The sequence below is a fragment of the Chaetura pelagica genome, unplaced genomic scaffold (assembly GCF_000747805.2).
Source record: "Chaetura pelagica isolate M959 unplaced genomic scaffold, ChaPel_1.0 scaffold83, whole genome shotgun sequence".
NCBI classification, from domain to species: domain Eukaryota; kingdom Metazoa; phylum Chordata; class Aves; order Apodiformes; family Apodidae; genus Chaetura; species Chaetura pelagica.
Window position 1 is genome coordinate 4,421,261 of NW_009952893.1, and position 18,888 is coordinate 4,440,148.

Here is an 18,888-nt window from a genome sequence, read left to right on the forward strand (position 1 = left end):
AGCAGGTGTTTAGGTGGTAGCGTAAAGAAAAAATGTCCAAGAACTATTTTTTAAAAAATCATATACCCCTTCTGGTAATTATCAAGCCAATAAAGAAAAAAAAATAATTGTTCTTTGAATTTGCACAGTTGAAGCCTCTCATGAATCAAGTAAAAGCCAGAAAAATATTATTAATGATTGCATACTCATGGAAATTGGCTCAAAACCATAGAGGCAGATGAAAATTCACAAGATCAATTCATGGCAAGCAATACGGGCATGTGATGATCTTTTGTTTATAGGAAGCTGTGTAAAAATAACTTAAATTTTGGTATGGTTGTATTCTCGTTGGAATGAAGTTGAGACAACTGACATTGGCATCTAATCTTCAGAAGCCAAGTAGCTTCCTCATTTACTGATTTTAGTCTCTAAGTTCTGGTTAGAAATAAAAAACGAGTTTGTCAAGCCAGGCTGTAAGACTTGCATAGGTATAATAATACTTTTTTTCCATGGATGATACAAGAATTTTTTTTCCCCAAGACTTGAAAAAATGTGTTCAGAAATCACAGTTTAAAGTCACAAATCACATTAAGTATACAACTGCCACTGCAGTATTTATTAAATTATTTTATTTTTAAAAAGGATTTTATTTAAAATACTCTTGGCTTTCCAGGGTGAATTTTAAGCCTGTTTCTTGTGATCAGAGTATCTTCAATGGAGACTCAACCCTGGTTGTAGTTCAGTCCTTTAACACTGCAGTAAGATCCAGTTGAATGAGGTCCTCTTCTTTCATTGAATGTTCCTGATTTCTGAGGGGTTCTGAAAGAGAAGTTGTGGGGATCTGGCCCTGCAAATCTGAGAGAGCTGGCTCTATGCCAGCACACAGAAACTAAACCTCAGATTACTGCTGCAGCCAGTTTGCATTTCTCAGTGTAGATTAGTTGTTCAGTTTGTTCAGCCTATGTTTTCTTGATCATTTCCGAAGAAAAAAGAAGTTGAAGTCTAGGCAAAATATTACGAGAAGCAGAGTTTATCAGCTTCTTATAGTATTGTAAGTTGTGTTTCTCCTTTGAAGCAGGGTTTTTTTCAGACCTTAATGCCTTCTGAAATTACCATGCCTTTGGTCAGCCTTGCTCACCAGATATCAGTGAATTCAGTGTTGTGTGCTGCCTGGGGAAGAGTTCATGGACTAGTTGGAGTTGGAAAGAAGATCCTGTTACTGTTGCGAAATCCTTTAGTTTGGTTTAATTCCAACATCAGACAAACACTGTATAAGCTGCTATTGGTAGCACTTAACACAGCCTGGGTTTTGTAGACTGTTGACTGTCTAGTTCCTGGTTTGTGGGGGTCATCCATATCACAGTGTTACATTTAATTTAAAATTTTAAAGTGTGAACACTAGGAGTGATAGTAGGAGCTTTGAATTTAAACAAATATTAAAAATTTAATATCCTGTCCCCGGACTGTCAGTTTCCCGACTTAAGAAGTTGTCATCAAGGCATTCCAGGAGCCTCCTGGATTGCCTACAACTTGCTGTGCTACTTTTCCAGCATATGTTGGGATGGTTAAAATCCCCCAGCAGGATGAGAGCAGCAAACCTCCCTATGTGTTGGGTCTGGTCAACAAACAGGGCCCTCCATTCCTCCGAGGAGGGAATCACCAGTGACAACAACTCTTTGCTTTTTCTTAACAGAAGATGTTGTTATACAAGTAGGCCAACTCATGTTGGGCCTCTCCTATGTCCCAGATGGTCTGTCATCTGTGATGTCATTAGTCTGCCCATCAACTTCCAGAGCCTCATACCTGTTGTGCAGACTTATCTGAGGGGAGGATGTATGAAGGGAGGGGGGATGCCTTGAGCAGGAACCTGCTTCCACCTTCCCTCATCTTCTTGCTTGCTATTGCTAGACGGGTAGCAGGAGGGCTGAGGACTCTTTTTTCTTCCTGCATCTCTTGATATACCTGCCTTGGCATGTCAGAGTGTGACTCCACCAGTCTGTTTCATCCTTAGAGTGTCTGATGCTTCTTAGCCTCTCAACTTCTTCTATTAGCTCAGCCACCATGCAGAGCAGGTCCTCTACTTGGTCACACCTCGTACATATGTTGCTAGAGGAATCATTGAGTGTTGGAGATAGGCTGTGGCATTCCCTGCAGCTAGAGACCTGGACAGCCACATGCCTCTGTGGCAGCACGGTCTGGCTTGCTGTGTCCTTTGCAACAGAGGTAACTGCTTTTACCCGCAGGGATACCATCTCCAAGTTTCTTCCTATTGTTGTTGGTGGTGTGGCTGTTGTTATCTGGTAATCAGCTGTGCAGAGTGCTCGGTCCTAAGTGCTGAATGCCTTAAAGGTCACACCTCAGCTCTTGGCTCCCTCCCTAAGTCACAGCTTCTCAGTGCCAACTGCCCCGAGCAAACTGTCATGCCCTGCCGACTTCCTGGCTTGGGGCTCTGGTGGTGAGTGGGGTCCCTGAGCTCAGAGACCTCCCTGTACTGCACGATTGAACCCCCACCTCGGGCTGACCTTGGTCGTCATTGCTGCTGCTGCTGCCACTGCCTTGCCAACTCCATGAAATAAGAAGAAATTTGAAACTGCAAACTCATGTCATTTTACTTGGGCAGGCATATAGGACTTGTGCTTGGATTCAGATATGGCCTTGAACTTTTGCATCAAAAATTAAGCACTACATGTCTGCATAGAAGGAAGATTGCTGACAATCTGCTTTCAGAATGGTTCTTCTGATCCCAAGCGTGGGGTGTATCATCTTGGATTTCAAATTAAGGATCAAATTCATGGAGATGCTTCAGTCACCTTGTTTATTTGGACTACTGTTAAAAGCCCATTTCAATAATCATTCTCACTGCTATGGGTGTTCTGGTACATTGTGACTTCCAAGTTATAACTGAATTGATTTATAGTTAGTGCTACACATCTAAGGCCAGTGGAAGGGTTGCAGGTTAGTATTCCCTTGGAATTTGAATAAGCTGTGGTTTATTGTATATGAAATTATGTTGTATTTCTTGGGAGCTCCCTCTTCATGATGCTTTTTTTAGCATTCCCTAGCTTTTATTTGCAATAGTAAAGCCTTGCTTTTGGTGTAGGATTATTTACTATATTTTCAAGCCCTAAGGAAGATTTTCAGTTTGTATTTATTTAATAACTCCACAGTACTATCTGTGTTGCTAAACTAGTGGCTGAGGTGACATCAGAAGCCAAGAACATCTTAATTCTCTGTGAAATAAATGTTTTAACGCAATACCTTTTTCTTAAAACCTTACTTGGCCTTGAAGATAAGTTTTTTCTCAGTACATTGAATTAGCAACATCATCATAGTATAAACCTGGATGTGTTATGCAGATTCTCAGTGTGGTATATTTGTAGGACAAGCCTACACACACACACACACATCTATATCTATCTGTCTGTCTGCCTGTCTATCTGTCTATTGAACCTATCTGGGAGTTTCTCCTCCAAAATCAGACTATCTTCTTCTTAAGACTTGGAAATGTGACACAATCATTGCATGAAATGAGGCACAGTTGCATGCGAGTCTGTGAACTTAGGTCCTGGAATGGTAAAAAATGGTGCAACCTAAATTACATTTGATAGAAATTAGGGATACATATCCCAGACATAAGGGAGATTTCCTGATGTAGGGAAGCGTTCTGGTTTCTACTGATCGGAAAATAACTTAAATAGGAGGTTTCTGCTTTTTTTTCTGTGATCAAGAGGGAACTTTTTAGAAGTACTGTGCTCACTGCTGCTTCTCTGTAGTCTTTGTGAAGAATTGAAATTGCGATAGAAAACTGCTCTTTCATACTGTCCCCTGCTTTGTGATTTTTTTTGGCATAGGAGTGCAAATACAAATCACAGCCAGAATTTGCACTGAATAGTGTTGAAGACCAATATATATGAGAGGTACATTTTATTTATACAACTTTGGCAATAAAAGATGTAGAATTCTCAGAGATTCTAATTCCTAACTAGTGTCTAGCCACATTAAACATTAAATAAGCTCAGAATTAAGGACTGTGCAATCCAATACTAGAAAAAAATGTTGTGTTGAAAACTGAACCAATAAAAATGTTTGGTGGGCTTCTGTTATGATTGCCTGTAAATAGTTTCAAGTTTTCTGAGTTTATAGGTGAAAGAGTTTGTTTTTTTTAATTATCTGCTTGCCTTAATCATTAAGGACTTAATAATTCTTTTTTATTGGTGCTGAGTCAGCTTTCCTCCCTTATTCAGATGCAATCAGAATTAAACTTTAAATTTTAATTATGAACATGAGGATGTGTCGTGTTACTCATAATTGGTAGTAAGGATTGTGTCTCTCTTCATTCTGATGGATGTTTTTGAGTCAGAAAAGACTCAAACTTGTTTTAAAATTTGTTAATCTTGTAAGATTTTCAAGATTTCTAACTGTTATATCTCAAATTGAATCAGAAAATCTGAAAGATTCTTTCAGAGAGGTAATGTGACAAATGTATTTCTCATCTTGTCTGTGAAGCTCATGAGATGTTTTAAGCTAAAAAGAAATAAAATTTGATGTGTAGAATTTTACAGTTGTCTCCAAAATACTTTGGAAATGTTGAATTCTTTCAAACTGATGTTATCCTAGTGAAAAATAAACCAGAAAAATCTGTGGTTTTTGAGTAAAAATTATATGCAAATTAAAAAGAATGTTTTTATTGATTAGAATAAGCAGACACATCTGCAGAAAAGGAGCAGAAACTATACTGTGAAGTATAAAGCTTTCAAACGTATCAAATATTTTCTAATTATGATTGCAATTTAATAGGAACATACTGTTACTTCCAGATGGACAATTGCTTTGAGGTTTCCTAGTTTTTTGTTTTGATTTGCTGGTACTGAACAAAGCTGAATTCACTGAGATTTCCCAGTAAGAACTTGGTGTTCTGTAAATTCAGGAAACTGCTGACTTTTATGAGAGGTAAACTTTGTTTGTAGCTGTCATTTCTTTTCCATTCCCACTTGAGTGATGCAAGATCGGTTGTTTGATTAGCAGTGTTTTATTCACTTGGTAAATACACCAACAGGACCACATGATGTTCTGCTACCAGAGGAAATCTTACATGCATGTGAACATTTTTCAATCCATAGTATCTTTTGCTTTGTCAGGGAATCTTCAAAATAAAAGGTAATTGTGCACTTCTTTACAAACACACTGGAAACATTTATGGGTATAGATGTCCCTTGTTTTATCTGTTTATCTGTTATCTGTTGGTTTCCCAGCTGTCTGTTCAGAAATTCACGTACAAGAAAGCAAATCCCTGCTCTCCTCTAACTATTCTTAAAAACTCTCTGTTGGTGATGCTGAGTCTGGAATGTTATCTGTTTTGCATACTGACAGGGATAGAGGCCCAGTTAGCATCAACTGTTGCATAAAACATTTCCCAAAAATACTAGACAGACTCTGCCTTTTGCTCAGCTTGCAACTGACTGTTTATCTCTTACACCAGTGTATGGCCTTTCTCTAAAGTTCTAGTTAAGCTATAATTTAATCAAGAAAAATAATTTAGATTATCTTCTAGCAGCTTTCTGCATATTGCTTCAGATTGCAGCATCATGTGTAAGTCAGCCTGATGTCCAGCTTCCAGTCTGGCAATTCGCTTTGCTGCGAGCATGTGGGTAACTCTGCCATTATTCATCAACCAAACTTGTGTCACCCAGCAAGAGCATAAGTGAGTCTTCAGAAAACCAGTTTATCAAAATAAAGATATTAGATATGATTGACAAGTTTCTTGACATCTGGGAAGGAAAGGGAACAGGTATCTTCTGCTTTGGGTCAGGAAAAGCTGTACTAAATCTTTTTGAGAATGGCTTCAGTACAAGGAAGAGGGTGGAGACATCTCACTTCCTGCCTGGCTGAGAGGAACTGGACTTTGCCTATAAATCTCTTGCTTTCATCTGCTATGGACCTGAAAAGAAGGAGGGGATCAAAAGTGAAATCGCGGTCATAGCTCAGTGAGGTGATTATAGAGGTGGGGGAGATCACTTTGGGGGGCAATTCCGTATCAAAGGAGGAAACTGAAGAGTATCAGTGGGAGGATTAACAAGACATGCGATAAAAAGTTGGAAAATACTGTGAGTGACTAAGGAAATGTAGAAAAGGTGATCAGGATACAGGACAAGGTTAGAATATGGTTTTCTTGCTCTTCTTGTGAAAGAAAGGTTTTCTGATATGTTAGACAACAGGTTTAGCAGAAAGTAAAAAATTCTACAGGATGGAGAAAGTGTTATGATTATCCCACAAAATGGTAGTATATGAGTCAAGAAGATCCATGTTTCTTCACTGCAATAATTTTTGTGTTTGTGGGTGTTTATTTCTGAGTTTGTGTTTATTCTAAGGAAAGAAGGAGAAGGGAATAGTTTGGTCATTTGTGGAAAGGGAATTGGCAATGGAATGGAAAGTATTGCAGATGTACTCCCTTCACTCCCCTATCCTTACAGGAAGCAGGATCTGAAACCAGCTTTGACAGTGGCTCTGGGTACAGTAGGGAGAAAGAATATATCTGACCTTGGATGATGCTCTCTCTGCCGCTTGTGATTCATCCAGTCCTGCAGGCGAGATAGGAGAAACAGGTGGTGCCTCAGCTGGTGAATTACTGGAGAGAGAAGAACAGTCTTTTGTTCAGTAGCAAGAGCCAGCCTGAGCAGCCACTGCCACTGCTTCTGGCACAGGTTAATGGGAAGTGGAGGGTAAGCACACAGTGTTTACCACAGCTGCTATTGCTGTTCGAGTCTTCTCTATTGAAAAGCAGTTTGTTTGTTTTTTGTTTTGTTTTTTTCTGAGGCAAAATAGCAGAAGTACTTCAACAAAATAGGCATGGTGTTCATCTGGGATTTGGAAAATGATGTGCATTAATTAGGAGTATGCAAAAGCCTCAGACCAATGTGCAGAATACTACCTCGATGTCTGTGCACTGAATTAGCCATGGTAACAAAATACATTTGGCTAGTCACCTATAATCTTGAGCAGTTTTCTTCCCAAGTGTAGGTCTTTGTTCTTCTCTCTAGGATCATTTGGAATATTGTGAAAAAAACTAAGTATTTTCCAGATGCTTATAGCTAACACTAAGAATTCAAAGAGAAGACACAAGCCCCACAAGCATTTCACCTTTGTGTTTTGAAATTTGTGAAGATAAGCCTATTATCATTGGCACTTACAAAATTGATAATACATGAGCATTTGCTTTGATGAGGGTTTGTCTTTTGTCAGTATGCAGGATTTTGTCTTTTGACTGTGCAAAAAAAAATTTTTTTTTTTCAATTTTAATGTTAAAAACATCTTGCTTGGTTGTTTCAGTTGAACTGGTTTTCCTAAAGTGAAACTATACAAGAAATGACCTTATTAAAATATATCTACGTTTTTGCAGTCCACCTTGTTTTTGTTTATGACAGTAAAGATTAAGGGTAAAAACCATGTGAAAAGAAATCTGAGGGAATAAAATAAATATCTTTTTAATTATTTCTTTTTTCAAACAAAAAAAGAAAATTTCTTTCTAGGCTCAAAAAAATAGGATGATTGCTTTCAGAAAAGTAGTTACATACATTTTGTGATCCAGGTGCTCTTGACTTAATTTCTTTCTTATCAGTTGAGAAGGCAAAAACTCTCTGTGCCCTGGGAATCTTCTGCAGACAGACTTCTTTGTCTTCTGTGATTTCATTCCAGATGTCAGAGGAGTCATTTGTGCTGTTGGCAGCCTGTTGGGTGTTTTTTTTCCCTGCAACAGCACAACATAGAGCAACTATGAGGAAACCCCGTCCCCCCCCAAACAAGCCAACAACTCTACTCTTATTTTGATAAGACCAGAAGTAAAATCCTTGTAACAGAACTAACTCAGTGTGTGTTCTCTGTGAAATATGCTGCCTTGCAAAATGGCAGCAGATCAACAGGCAGGCAAACACATTAGTGTTTATTTGGCAAATGAACAGATTCTTCCTTAATTCTTTGAATTTGGATGTTTGGATTTTCGGTCCCTGTGTTTCCTATAAAATGTTACAGGAGAGTCAGGCAAAGGGTGAAAGAGTTACAACAGGGACTAGCACAGAAAGTATGTAAAAATATTTTACAGATAATAAATACACAGTCATGAAAAAAGGATGTTGCTGTCTTCATTGATTTTATTAGTGTGGAATCTTCTCCAAATGTCCAGTGTAATTCTTTAATTCTTTGTCACATTTCTCAAAGGTAGAGGTGAATTACCCTCCTCCTTACCAGCATGGTACAAAGACCCTGAGCCATCACCAGAAACAGAGTTTTTGTGTCCCCAGTAGGACCCAAGTGGAGTTAGGGAACCTTAGCCCTAAACTATTACCTTATGCTTTTTTAAGTGTAGCTGCTCCCCTATTTCAGAAGGCTTAGTTGATACCCCATGTTTTGATCTGCAAGTTCATCAAACTTCTAGAGATAATCAAACTTCTAAAGATGTGCCTCTTCATGTTTAGAATTTTCTCAGGATTTTTGGGCATTTCTTCTTCTCCAAAGCATCTATACACTAATCATTTAGATGCCATTTTCTGCTAATGAAGTTTCCAGAAGGATGCTTGAGGAAGTTTAGGTTTGTAATTTGAATTTCAAACTTGGCAGAGGTATGGGTTGTAACAATCTGAGTGACTCAAGGATATTCCTAGAATGTAAGTTTTTCATAGACACTTATAAAAATTATCAATTTAAACAGGTGTATTTATATTTTTAATGTAAGTAAGAAACATCCTCTCGTTGTCTTTCCTTGTTATCTGATCTTTTAAATTTAGACTGTTTTTTATGATGTCCAGCCAGTTTGTTCCTCTGAAATGCTTCACTGAGACCTCTTAACTCTGAATTCAGGAAATCAGCAAGTCTGGCTGGCAGAGGGTGCCAAAGGCAGTGGATCTCTATTTGTAGAGCTACAAGTGTGAATCCTGTTCTACAGCAATGTATCTAGAATGCTGGTAGCACAAGATAAAAATTTGGAAAATTCTGTTATGTTTAAGCCATATAGCTTTGCTGTTACTTGAGAAAATGAAGAATTGAATGTAAGTTAGTGGAAACTCTGGAATCCCCTTGAAAAGCTTTGATAAAGTTGAGGGTCATTGTCTAGTTGACAAAGGTGGAATCCTGGAGTGCGCAAAATACGTGTTATTCTCTCTGCTTGATGTTGTGCTAAGAAATGTCTACACTAACGTAGATGGATCTAGAAGTAACCTCAAGACATGCGCTATACTCCAGGAAGCAAAGATGAGTCATAATCTACTGACATGTGTGTGTGATAAGTGAAATTGCTTTACATTTGAGCTGTTTTTTTTTGTTTTGGTGGTGGGTTGGTTTTGGTTTTTATTTGTTTTTAGGGTTTTTTGGTTTTGGGTGAGCATGTGAATCATGTGTGCCAATTGATTTCTACAGTTGTTTGCTCAGTCCTGGAGCAGGGACTATTCAGCTGTGTCCTTGAAATTTGTAATGCTTTGCTCCTTCATGTAAGGGAGTGCTCAGTAATGATTCTGGACTTTGAGGAGACTTAAAGTTATGGTAGATCTTTTAGAAACCACTCAGTGATATTTCAGAGGATTTTCTGGCTTTTTTTTTGTGTGTGTCCAGTTCTTTAGTGAACTTAACTTGGTTAAGTTGCCCATTTTACTTTTCTTTCATGTTTTTACAGGTGTGTTTTTGCTGTGGTTATTAGTAGTTTATGTAGTGCATCTTGAAAAGCTTCTATAAACTTTTTTTTCTGTTAGCTCAGCAGCTGTCAACTCCTGAGTAATTTCTGAGCATCCTTATGTATTTTCCTTTAAAGGGCTGTTATTTCTATGTTGGTGTCCTCCTTAAAGCTGCATCTATGAATGACCTGCTTTTTCTCTTCTAAGTTTTGAAGAACTGTTCTTGCTTGTCTGCAGTTGATGTTCAAGTAGTTCTGGAGTCTTTTGAATAGTCATCTCTTAGACCTACTATCATACAAGTTCAGGGACATTTATATTTTCACAGTCTTAGTGTTGGATTAAAGTTATTTTACACTGTAACAGAAGTAACTACATCTCCATCCTCCTGCCTGATAACAGCTATGTTTTCCCTAGCAAAATCCCAGAGTAAAGGAATTTTGTGTGTGGAGTCAGTGGTGTTTCTGCTTCCTAGGAGTTGGAAAGGGGCATTTGCATCATGGAAATGTGGGTTTCATCATTCGTTTGTGTTACTCCACAGCGGGTGAAATAATCCAAGGGTGGATCTTGGTGGCAGCTGGGTGGATGTAGATATCTCCATCTGTACTTAGACTCCCCTGAATTCTCTTACATCACCCTAATAGTGAAGAATTTTTTCCTGATGTCTAACCTAAATCTCCCTTATTTCAGTTTAAAACCATTAGCTCTTGTCCTGTCACTACCCTCTCTGGTGAAAAGTCCCTCCCCAGCTTTCCTGTAGCCCCTTCAGGCACTGTAAGGTCACTGTAAGGTCTCCCCAGAGCCTTCTCTTCTACAGGCTGAACAGCCCCAACTGTTTTAGCACACAATAGTGTTACAATTACAATTGTGTTACTCTCCCAGTAACACAATAGTATTGCAATTTTTTGAGGAACTAAATCTGCATTGATAGAGACAACAGGTGGTAAATCTTTAGGAAAAACTGGCCTCATGACTACACTACCCCAGCACTATGAGTACAGCAACATACGGGTTTGCACCAAGTTGCTGGAAGGGTCTGAAGTAATTGTAAGCCTCCCTGCCTTCATTCATGCCTTGTGTCTGGGTTCTGTGAGAGTTTGGATTTTCCTGGATTCAGTTTCTGATAACCTCTGCAGATGTGAGGTCTGGAACAGTGCAGCTTGGACAACTCTGTTTATTGCAGATGATGTATACTGTTCTTGACCTCCTGACTCTTGGCTAGAGCCTTGATGCTCTTGAGAATAACTAATGCCCCAGCTCCCAGTTCTCAGTTTTGCCTTCAGCCAACTGAATGTTCACCTTCCTTCACAGTTACAGGAAATTAAGATCTTCTGGGATAACATAAGTGCGGATGAGCTCTGTGTTTGGTCTATGGGGAAATACTGTGGACAGAGAGAGATGACAGATAGTAAAAAGAGACATGAGTTTCAGAGTTGGTTCTTGTGACTATTTCCCCCCCCACCTCAATTCTAAAATTTATTTAATACTATTGACTGGTTAAGTGAAAACATTCAAAAATTAATTTAGTTATACAGTTAAACAGACTTTCACTCTGTGTGAGATTGGTTGTACACTGAAGAGGCAATCCTTATGGCAAATTTGCCACAAGCCCTGTTGATATTTGTAGCAAGGAAGGCTATATAAGGCTGTTGTCCACCAACAATTAACTGATGCAAGTGAATAAATGCATTTTTTACCATCAATAAATAGTGAGAAAGAAAGCAGAAATAGTCAGGAAAAAGGGTTTAAAGAAGTAGATGATCTACACCACTGTAGAGAGTAATATGAAACATACAATGTGCTGGCAATATTCCAAACTTAATTCTGTTTATATCGTGGATAACCAGATTTGTCTTATCAGTAATAAAAAATATGTAATTCCAGTTACATAGTCCTCTTCAGCAGAGAAAGGATCACTACTTAGGAATGAAAATGTTTTAAGACCCAGCAGAGAAGGAAAAAGGGATGCTGTGACTGGTGTCCCTGCACACAGGGTTTATTTGTTGTCTCTCTTATGGAAATTGCACCACAACAGAATTTAGATGAGTTTCTGTACGGCGTACAATGTGCAGTGACTTGGAGCTAAATAGTTACGAAAAACATGACATTTGTGCACTTCTGGTGCCAGTTTTTAGTGACTAAAGAGTATGCATGCCTGTGTGAAGAATTACCAGTGTGAGATTTTAGTCTAGTGTGTAGGTATTTTCAGAACATACCTGAGTCTTTGTAATGAAATGAATTAATAAAAATTAGTTATTTCCTTTGTACTTAAAAATGTGATTTATTTATTTTTAAGTTTCTGACTGTGCATCTCTTTTTCTTGTTATTTCCAATTCTTGAACATGAAATATATAAAAACTTACTCTTCTGATGTTTCATTAGTGGTCTTACTAACTTCTCATTTGATCCCTGAGGATGAGATTCCTGGGGAGGGAAGAGCAAACAATTTCATTAAGTAAAACCAGGTGCAGCTGACTGCTGTTTAAGCCAATTGACTTTACAATTGATTTGAATATTAATACATCAGAAATCTTGTGGTTACTATGGTAGAAGTTATATTTTGTAATATTATCTCCTGACTAGTTTTAGGTTAGAGATTAGTAGCTTATTTCAGCTTGTCTTGTAGTCAATTTATAAAGTGCTAGAGTGAGATTTTGAAAATGACTCATCTTGCTTGATTGTGATGTGAGTGTGGGGTGGAAGTGATACTTCAGAGAATGTTCAGTTTTTCAGCTTCATTAATATTTCACTGTTTAACTCTCTTAAAACCCTATCTACATAGTGTTAATATCATGTTAGGGTAACACAGCTACTAAATTATTTATAAATAAAAGACTTACTTTAGATTCCAAATAATATTCCAATGTGATGCTATATACAAAACATAAGAATTTTAGGACAAAAATTATAGCCATAAAATACCAAAAGTTGTTTGGATTTTCCTGAAGTAACTTCTTCTTTATTTGTCTTGTTTCATGCAGGCTTTCCTTCACCGAATGCTCCAATGTGCTACAGCCAAAGTGGATAAAAATGTAACAGAAGAGACAGTTAAGGTTAGTCTCCTAATCACATATTTCTACTGTTTTGTATCTGGTGCTTTATTTATGTCTGTTGTATTATTTTGCAGATGTTGTTTTCAAATATTGAAGATATTCTTGCAGTTCATAAAAACTTCCTGTCCCTGGTGGAGGAATGTTTGCAGCCAGAACCTAATGCACAGCATGAAGTTGGGACCTGCTTTCTTCATTACGTATGTTATCTTTTATTACAGCCTTATTTCACTGTTTTCCTATATTAATTACTGTCATGATAGTGAGTGTACATAGTTATGAGGACAAAATATGACTTGATTATGTAATGTAGGGTACTTTGAGGTCATCTCTTAGTTACTGTCTTTTCTAAAAAAAAAGAGAGTGGAGGAGAGTGACAAAGGAATGGGCAAAACTTCTGCTGTTTCATCATTTTTACATTTACCAAATTAGCCAAAGCTGTCAAACTGAGCCCTACAGTGTGGCCGATGCTGGCGCCTATACATGAGATGGCAGCACAAGGGTCAGGATTGTATGAAACAGCAAAAGTAATGATAGGCTTTATTTTTATCCCACTTTGATGCTAGATAAAGATGTGAATATTTAACCACGCTTTACATAGGCTGGGTAGAGTATCTCCATGGTTCTGGACTGTGAAGATATTTTACTTCTTACAACTGCAGTACTACCATGAGTAAGTTTGTATGTCCTGTAGTAATTGTTTTCTAGGAGTATTATTTTTCCTGTTGGAGCAAAACAAAGATGTCAGTGTTACAGAGCTCTGCAAAATCAGGACAAGTTAGTTTGCTTTCAGTTGTAGTCCTAACAAAAAGTCTAGGTTTCATTGTTATCTCTGTTGCATTTGTTTGCTAAGTCTTTGTTTATTCATTGTGGGAGGACCGAATTATTAATAGTTCGCGGAAACATTTTACAGAAGTTGAATAACATCAGGTCTTGACTCTGCAGAAGCATGGATCATTGTTGCAAAGATATGTTTGCAGACAAAATAGGTAATGGTGTCAACAAATAAGCCACTCGTATTTTCTTCCCTTTTTATAATCCTTTGTTTTTGTGGTACTCCAGCCTCTGAAGTTTTTCAGCAAAACCTCATAAAGACAAACGTAAGATCTTGCACCTGGGAAAACATAGTCCACGAGTGCAACACAGGCTGGGATCTACCCAGCTGTGGAAAGAGACATGGGGGTTCTGGTGGACTAGAAGCCCAGTATGAGTGACCAGTGTGCTGTATCAGCAAAGAAAGCAAACAGGATGCTGGGCTGCATCAACAAGGGCATCACCAGCAGAGATTAAGAAGTCGTCATCCTGCTCTACTCAGCACTTGTCAGGCCTTGCCTGCAGTACTGTGTTCAGTTCTGGTCCCTGCTATAAAAAAAAAGCTGTGAAGAGGCTGGAGAGGGTCCAGAGAAGGGCCACTAGGATGATCAGAGGATTGGGCAGCCTGACATACAAGCAAAGGCTGAGACAACTGTGTTTGTTCAGCCTTGAGAAAAGAAGGTTGAGGGGAGACCTTATTTCCATGTTCCAGTACTGAAAGGGTGGCTACAGAGATGATGGAGACTCCCTTTTTACAGGGAGTCACATGGAATAGTTGAAGGGTAATGGGTACAACTTACTCCTGGGAAGATTCCGATTGGACACAAGATGAAAATTTTTCACAATGAGAACAATCAGACATTGGAATAATCTCCCCGAGAGAAGTGGTGGATTCCCTGACATTGGACACGTTTAATATTCAGCTAGACAGGGTGCTGGGTCATCTTGTCTAGACTGTGCTTTTGCCAAGAAGGTTGGACCAGATGATCCTTGAGGTCCCTTCCAACCTGGTATTCTGTGATTGAAATTCCCAAGTGATGCTTCGAGACTGTTCATCGTTCTAATTTGAGACTGGACCTCAAGTAATAAATGTAGGAGGAAGAGCTGACCTTCCAAAATGAAGAATATCTATTAGCTATTCAGGGACCGAAAAGTGTTCATTCCATGTTGTATTATTAAAAAAACCCCAACAACAAAGTATTAAGTGAAGAACAATGTATTTCTTTGTTTCTGCAGAAAGAGAAATTCCGTATCTATGATGAATACTGCAGTAACCACGAGAAGGCACAGAAAGTTCTGCTCGACCTTAACAAAATAAGAACAGTGCGAGCATTTCTTTTGGTAAATAAACTTTAAACTGGTGTTCTAACTTAATATTTTTTGACTGGGCAGAGAATTGTTAGCACTGTCACCTTCACTGTGTAACAACTACAAGCACACCTGCAAGCACTTAACAGGCTGTTTCAGCTGGGGGATGGTGTTGCCAGTGGAAGTTGTGAACATCATATTTTCACTGCTAAATTTGGATCCATGCATAATATAGTATTGAGCTTACTTGCCAAGGGACAAGTGTGTAAATCTAGCTGCATCTGTAGAAAAGAAAAATAATAGGATAAGGTATATGAGGAGAGATAGGAAAAGAAATTACAGAAAGGAATCTGAAGAACTTGTCAGAACTTCTGAAGAGAAAGTCCACATTCTGGTACTGTAGCCGCCTGTTGTGCCAGAGGGAAAAATGTTTTGTTATGGATCATAGAGTAGCCATCCTGACTTTAGACACTGACTTAATCTGAGGTGAAAGGAAACAGCTACACAATTAGTCTTTCACTTTAGAAGACAAACAAGGAGGGGTTTTAAAATTTTAAGCATGACAGTCCTCTTGATCTTCCCACAGCAAAATCAGTTTCCATGTAAATACTGTTTTCTAATAGTTGAGATTAGTTGGAAGGAGGATTCAGCATGGAAAGATTTTTGTGTTTTCATTCATGGTGTCCTGTGGTGAAAAGGACATGAACTGTGAGGCTGACTGTATCAGAACTTAAAAATACCTGAGAAAGTGCCCATGGATACGTTGTTTATTTCAGAGTCATTAGATCCAATTATTGTGTTTTGGGACTGGAGAGCAAATTACACTACCAGCAAAGCATCACAGAGAGGGTTAAAAAAAAAGAAAAAAAAAGAAAGTCAGTGCTGGTAGTATCAGTAGTTTTATTCAATTTTATTAATTATTTTTAGCATGCAGTATGCTTTCACTACTGCTCTTGACTTCCTGGTGAAGTTGCCCTATTGCAGCTCAGTAACATTTTGAAGGGTACTGGATCTGACTCCCTTCCTAGCTGCATCTACTTGCAACCAAGTTAATGAGCATTGTGGCAGTTTCCTTATTGTAGGGGGATACTGAGTGACATGAAGAGCCATCTGTCTCAGAGACTCTTATTCAGCAGTGTTCAAATCATAGTTTAAAACAGCTCCAAAGTTGTCCTGTTTTTCCTTGTGGTTGACACAGTATCCTTCACCTTGCCCCAGATTGAGGAGCTTCAAACACTTGGTTCTTGTACTGGGAGCAGCATGGCCAGAACCAAGAAGAAGGAGTGAATTCTGACAACAGAGACAAAAAGCAAAATGCTCTGGAGAAAGATTGCAAAGAGCTTGTTTTGTGAGAAAGGATCACAATTGTGTAGTTGCGGTGGTTTGTGATGTGTCAGCGTTACTTACTGCTGGACGCATGCACGTGGCTTTCACATCTGTTTTGGGTTCCTCATAGATAAAGGCAGCCTAACCTAGAGAACAGGATGTCTGACTGTGCAATTTGAAAGTAGAAATGAAATGTTCTAGCCAGACAGAACAGTTCAGGACATTAGAGATGTGATTATCTATAAATAATTGCCAGCTAAAACCAGACTTTTGAGCCTTTAAGTATAGAGACAGTCCTTATATAAACCTATGGTCTACATTGCTGTTATCTGGCTCGGTCTTTATCAGTAAAGCTTTTTCATTGGCAGGTTAAGTGAGATCCTTTAGGATGAAAGAAAAGCTGGTTAACCATGAGTACAAAGCAGAGACTTAAGGATGGATGTAGAGAATCCCCATAGCAGCACTGGTTATGGAGTATGTGTATTGTGAGTTACGTGCCGACTGGAGCGGCCACCCAGTTGTGCAGCCTCTGTTCCATCAACAATGTGTCTGCATCTAGATTTGTGGCCTGTGTCAACAGACCGTCTGGCTGTGTTCAGCTGCTTTTGTTTAGTATTCTCAGTTTGGACGTCTTGCTCTTTGAAGCTGTAGGTTCTCATACCATTTCATCACAATTCCTTCTGATCGCTCCATAAAATAATTTTCATCATTATTTTAGGTCTTTATGTATTTATACTTTAATTTCAGCAATTCCAAATATTTGCTGTGATGTCTCTTGCATACTTCATTATTCCAAATAGCCATTATTCTTTTCTCTCTCAGCTGCTTTTTCAGGGATGCTTCCACTCAATATTTAATGTATTCTCTGCTTCCATAATTGGATATTTTGCCAAAACTTACTTAGACTAAGGATATTTTATTCATTGTACATAATGTTTAAATATAGAAGCATATAAACAAAACAGGCTTTTTTTTTTGGGTGTGGATAAGGATGGCCATGTTCAAACCTTTCAAACCATCTTGTTACTTAATATTTCAAACACGTGTTTTGGAAGCAAAATCACCTCTAGTGGTTGCCCTGAATTATTTTTATTTTTGTTGAAGCACGAAAGCATATTTTTAGCATTTTATTTACTGTCTTTTGTTTTTAAACTTAAAAAAAAGCCCTCTCTTAATCTGACTAAATGAAGAAGGTATCTAAGGGAGATGCCCTACTACCATCATGGCTTCCTTGTCATGTATGGTAGTCAATGTATCTGCCTGTGCATGCTTTCAAGTCTGGTCTTTTGACAGTCTTGCAAACTCTCCCTCCCCTGTGTAAATATTATTTATTCATACCTTAGCCAGTAGTGCTGTGTACGGTGCACCTGTCTTTATTTCTGATAGTTTCCTTGGCATTTTTTAATGACTTTTGAAACTGTCACACTCCAGAATTGCATGCTCCTGGGAGGACGCAAGAACACTGATGTACCGTTGGAAGGATATCTAGTAACACCCATACAGAGAATATGCAAGTATCCCCTTCTTTTGAAGGTACCTACCAGATTTTTATTTAGGACTTAATACTTTCTCTATAAAACTGGTTGCTAAGCACATTTCCGAACTGCAGGAACAATCTCTCTACACAGTGAATAATCTCCTTATTAGATACTGGACCCAGACTTGCGCTCATTAAAACTAGTGGCAAGTCTTCTGAAATCAGTATTAAAAGAACTAAGGAGTTTGGCTGGCTCAAGATGATTAGCTCTCTTCTGCATCTAGTTGTAAGGTTGCCTCTCCATTGTTAAATGGAGCTGAGCCATTTAAGGGAGTTTAATGAGACTGATTTCAGCTGGGTTGGATCATGTTCTTGCTTAAAATGCTTGGGATAGCAGAGTTTGTTAGTGACATGCTTTGATGGTTTAATTTACCATCAACAAACTGTACATGAAAAATATTTATTAAAATTATTTTTAAGATAAACTGTACAGTAACAGGAAGATGCTGAAAGTGGTTCTATATATTCTTATTCTTACTTATCTTATAGCTTAAAGTTTAGTGAAAAGATGCTAAAAGTGCTGATAAACATTATAAACTCAAACCTCTGAGTTACTGAATTTTTTCTTTCTTAGAAAATAAAATAAAAAATAATCAGGGAAGTAAGTATTTAAAACAAATTTTTTACTAACAAATTAAGGTCTACAATTGTTTATTGTTTCCAACAGCGAGAGAAAAGCGAGATCAGATTTTGCTCTAGAAGCTACTTGAAACCTGATTATTGGACAGTATTTTTCACAATGCATGAGTGAGTTTAGATCTGAAACAGAGCCAGTTATGAGGCATATGTGTTTTGTTGCACTGACATAAAACCCTAAAAGTAGACACATTAAAGTTTCTTAAAACTAGTTAAAGAATAAAATAATTACAATGAAGTTTGAGTCATCCTCAATATCTGTGGTTTTACAGTTCCCTTGGCCTATTTTTAAATTATTTTTATATTCTGTGTTTTGAATGAAGAATCTACAGACAAAGCAGGGCAGAATGACTAATGAATTACTCTAACAGGCAGTAAAATTAATATATTGTTAAAGAAATTTAAATACAGGGTGTGATGGCAGCAGAGTTAGGGCACAAGAGGAATGTACCCACGCCTCAGTCAGGGTGTGCACTGGAATCCATCCATACTCAGTCTAGCTGTAAATGAGTACTGGGTAGTTTAAGATGGAAAATCTCAAATGAGTGCTGGCAATTCCCCCTCCTTTTTTTTTTTTTTTTTTTTT

General features: G+C 38.1%; 1 protein-coding gene across 1 annotated transcript in view; it reads left to right on the top strand.

The window, feature by feature from the left end:
• The window catches only part of PREX2 (phosphatidylinositol-3,4,5-trisphosphate-dependent Rac exchange factor 2), a 182,658-nt gene that overhangs the window by 41,267 nt on the left and 122,503 nt on the right, over positions 1–18,888 (top strand). The window contains exons 2-6 of the mRNA XM_009995562.1: positions 11,480–11,492; positions 12,614–12,685; positions 12,760–12,882; positions 14,732–14,836; positions 17,561–17,662. Of these exons, the coding sequence (XP_009993864.1) occupies positions 11,480–11,492; positions 12,614–12,685; positions 12,760–12,882; positions 14,732–14,836; positions 17,561–17,662 (415 nt within the window). The remainder of the gene's footprint in view (positions 1–11,479; positions 11,493–12,613; positions 12,686–12,759; positions 12,883–14,731; positions 14,837–17,560; positions 17,663–18,888) is intronic.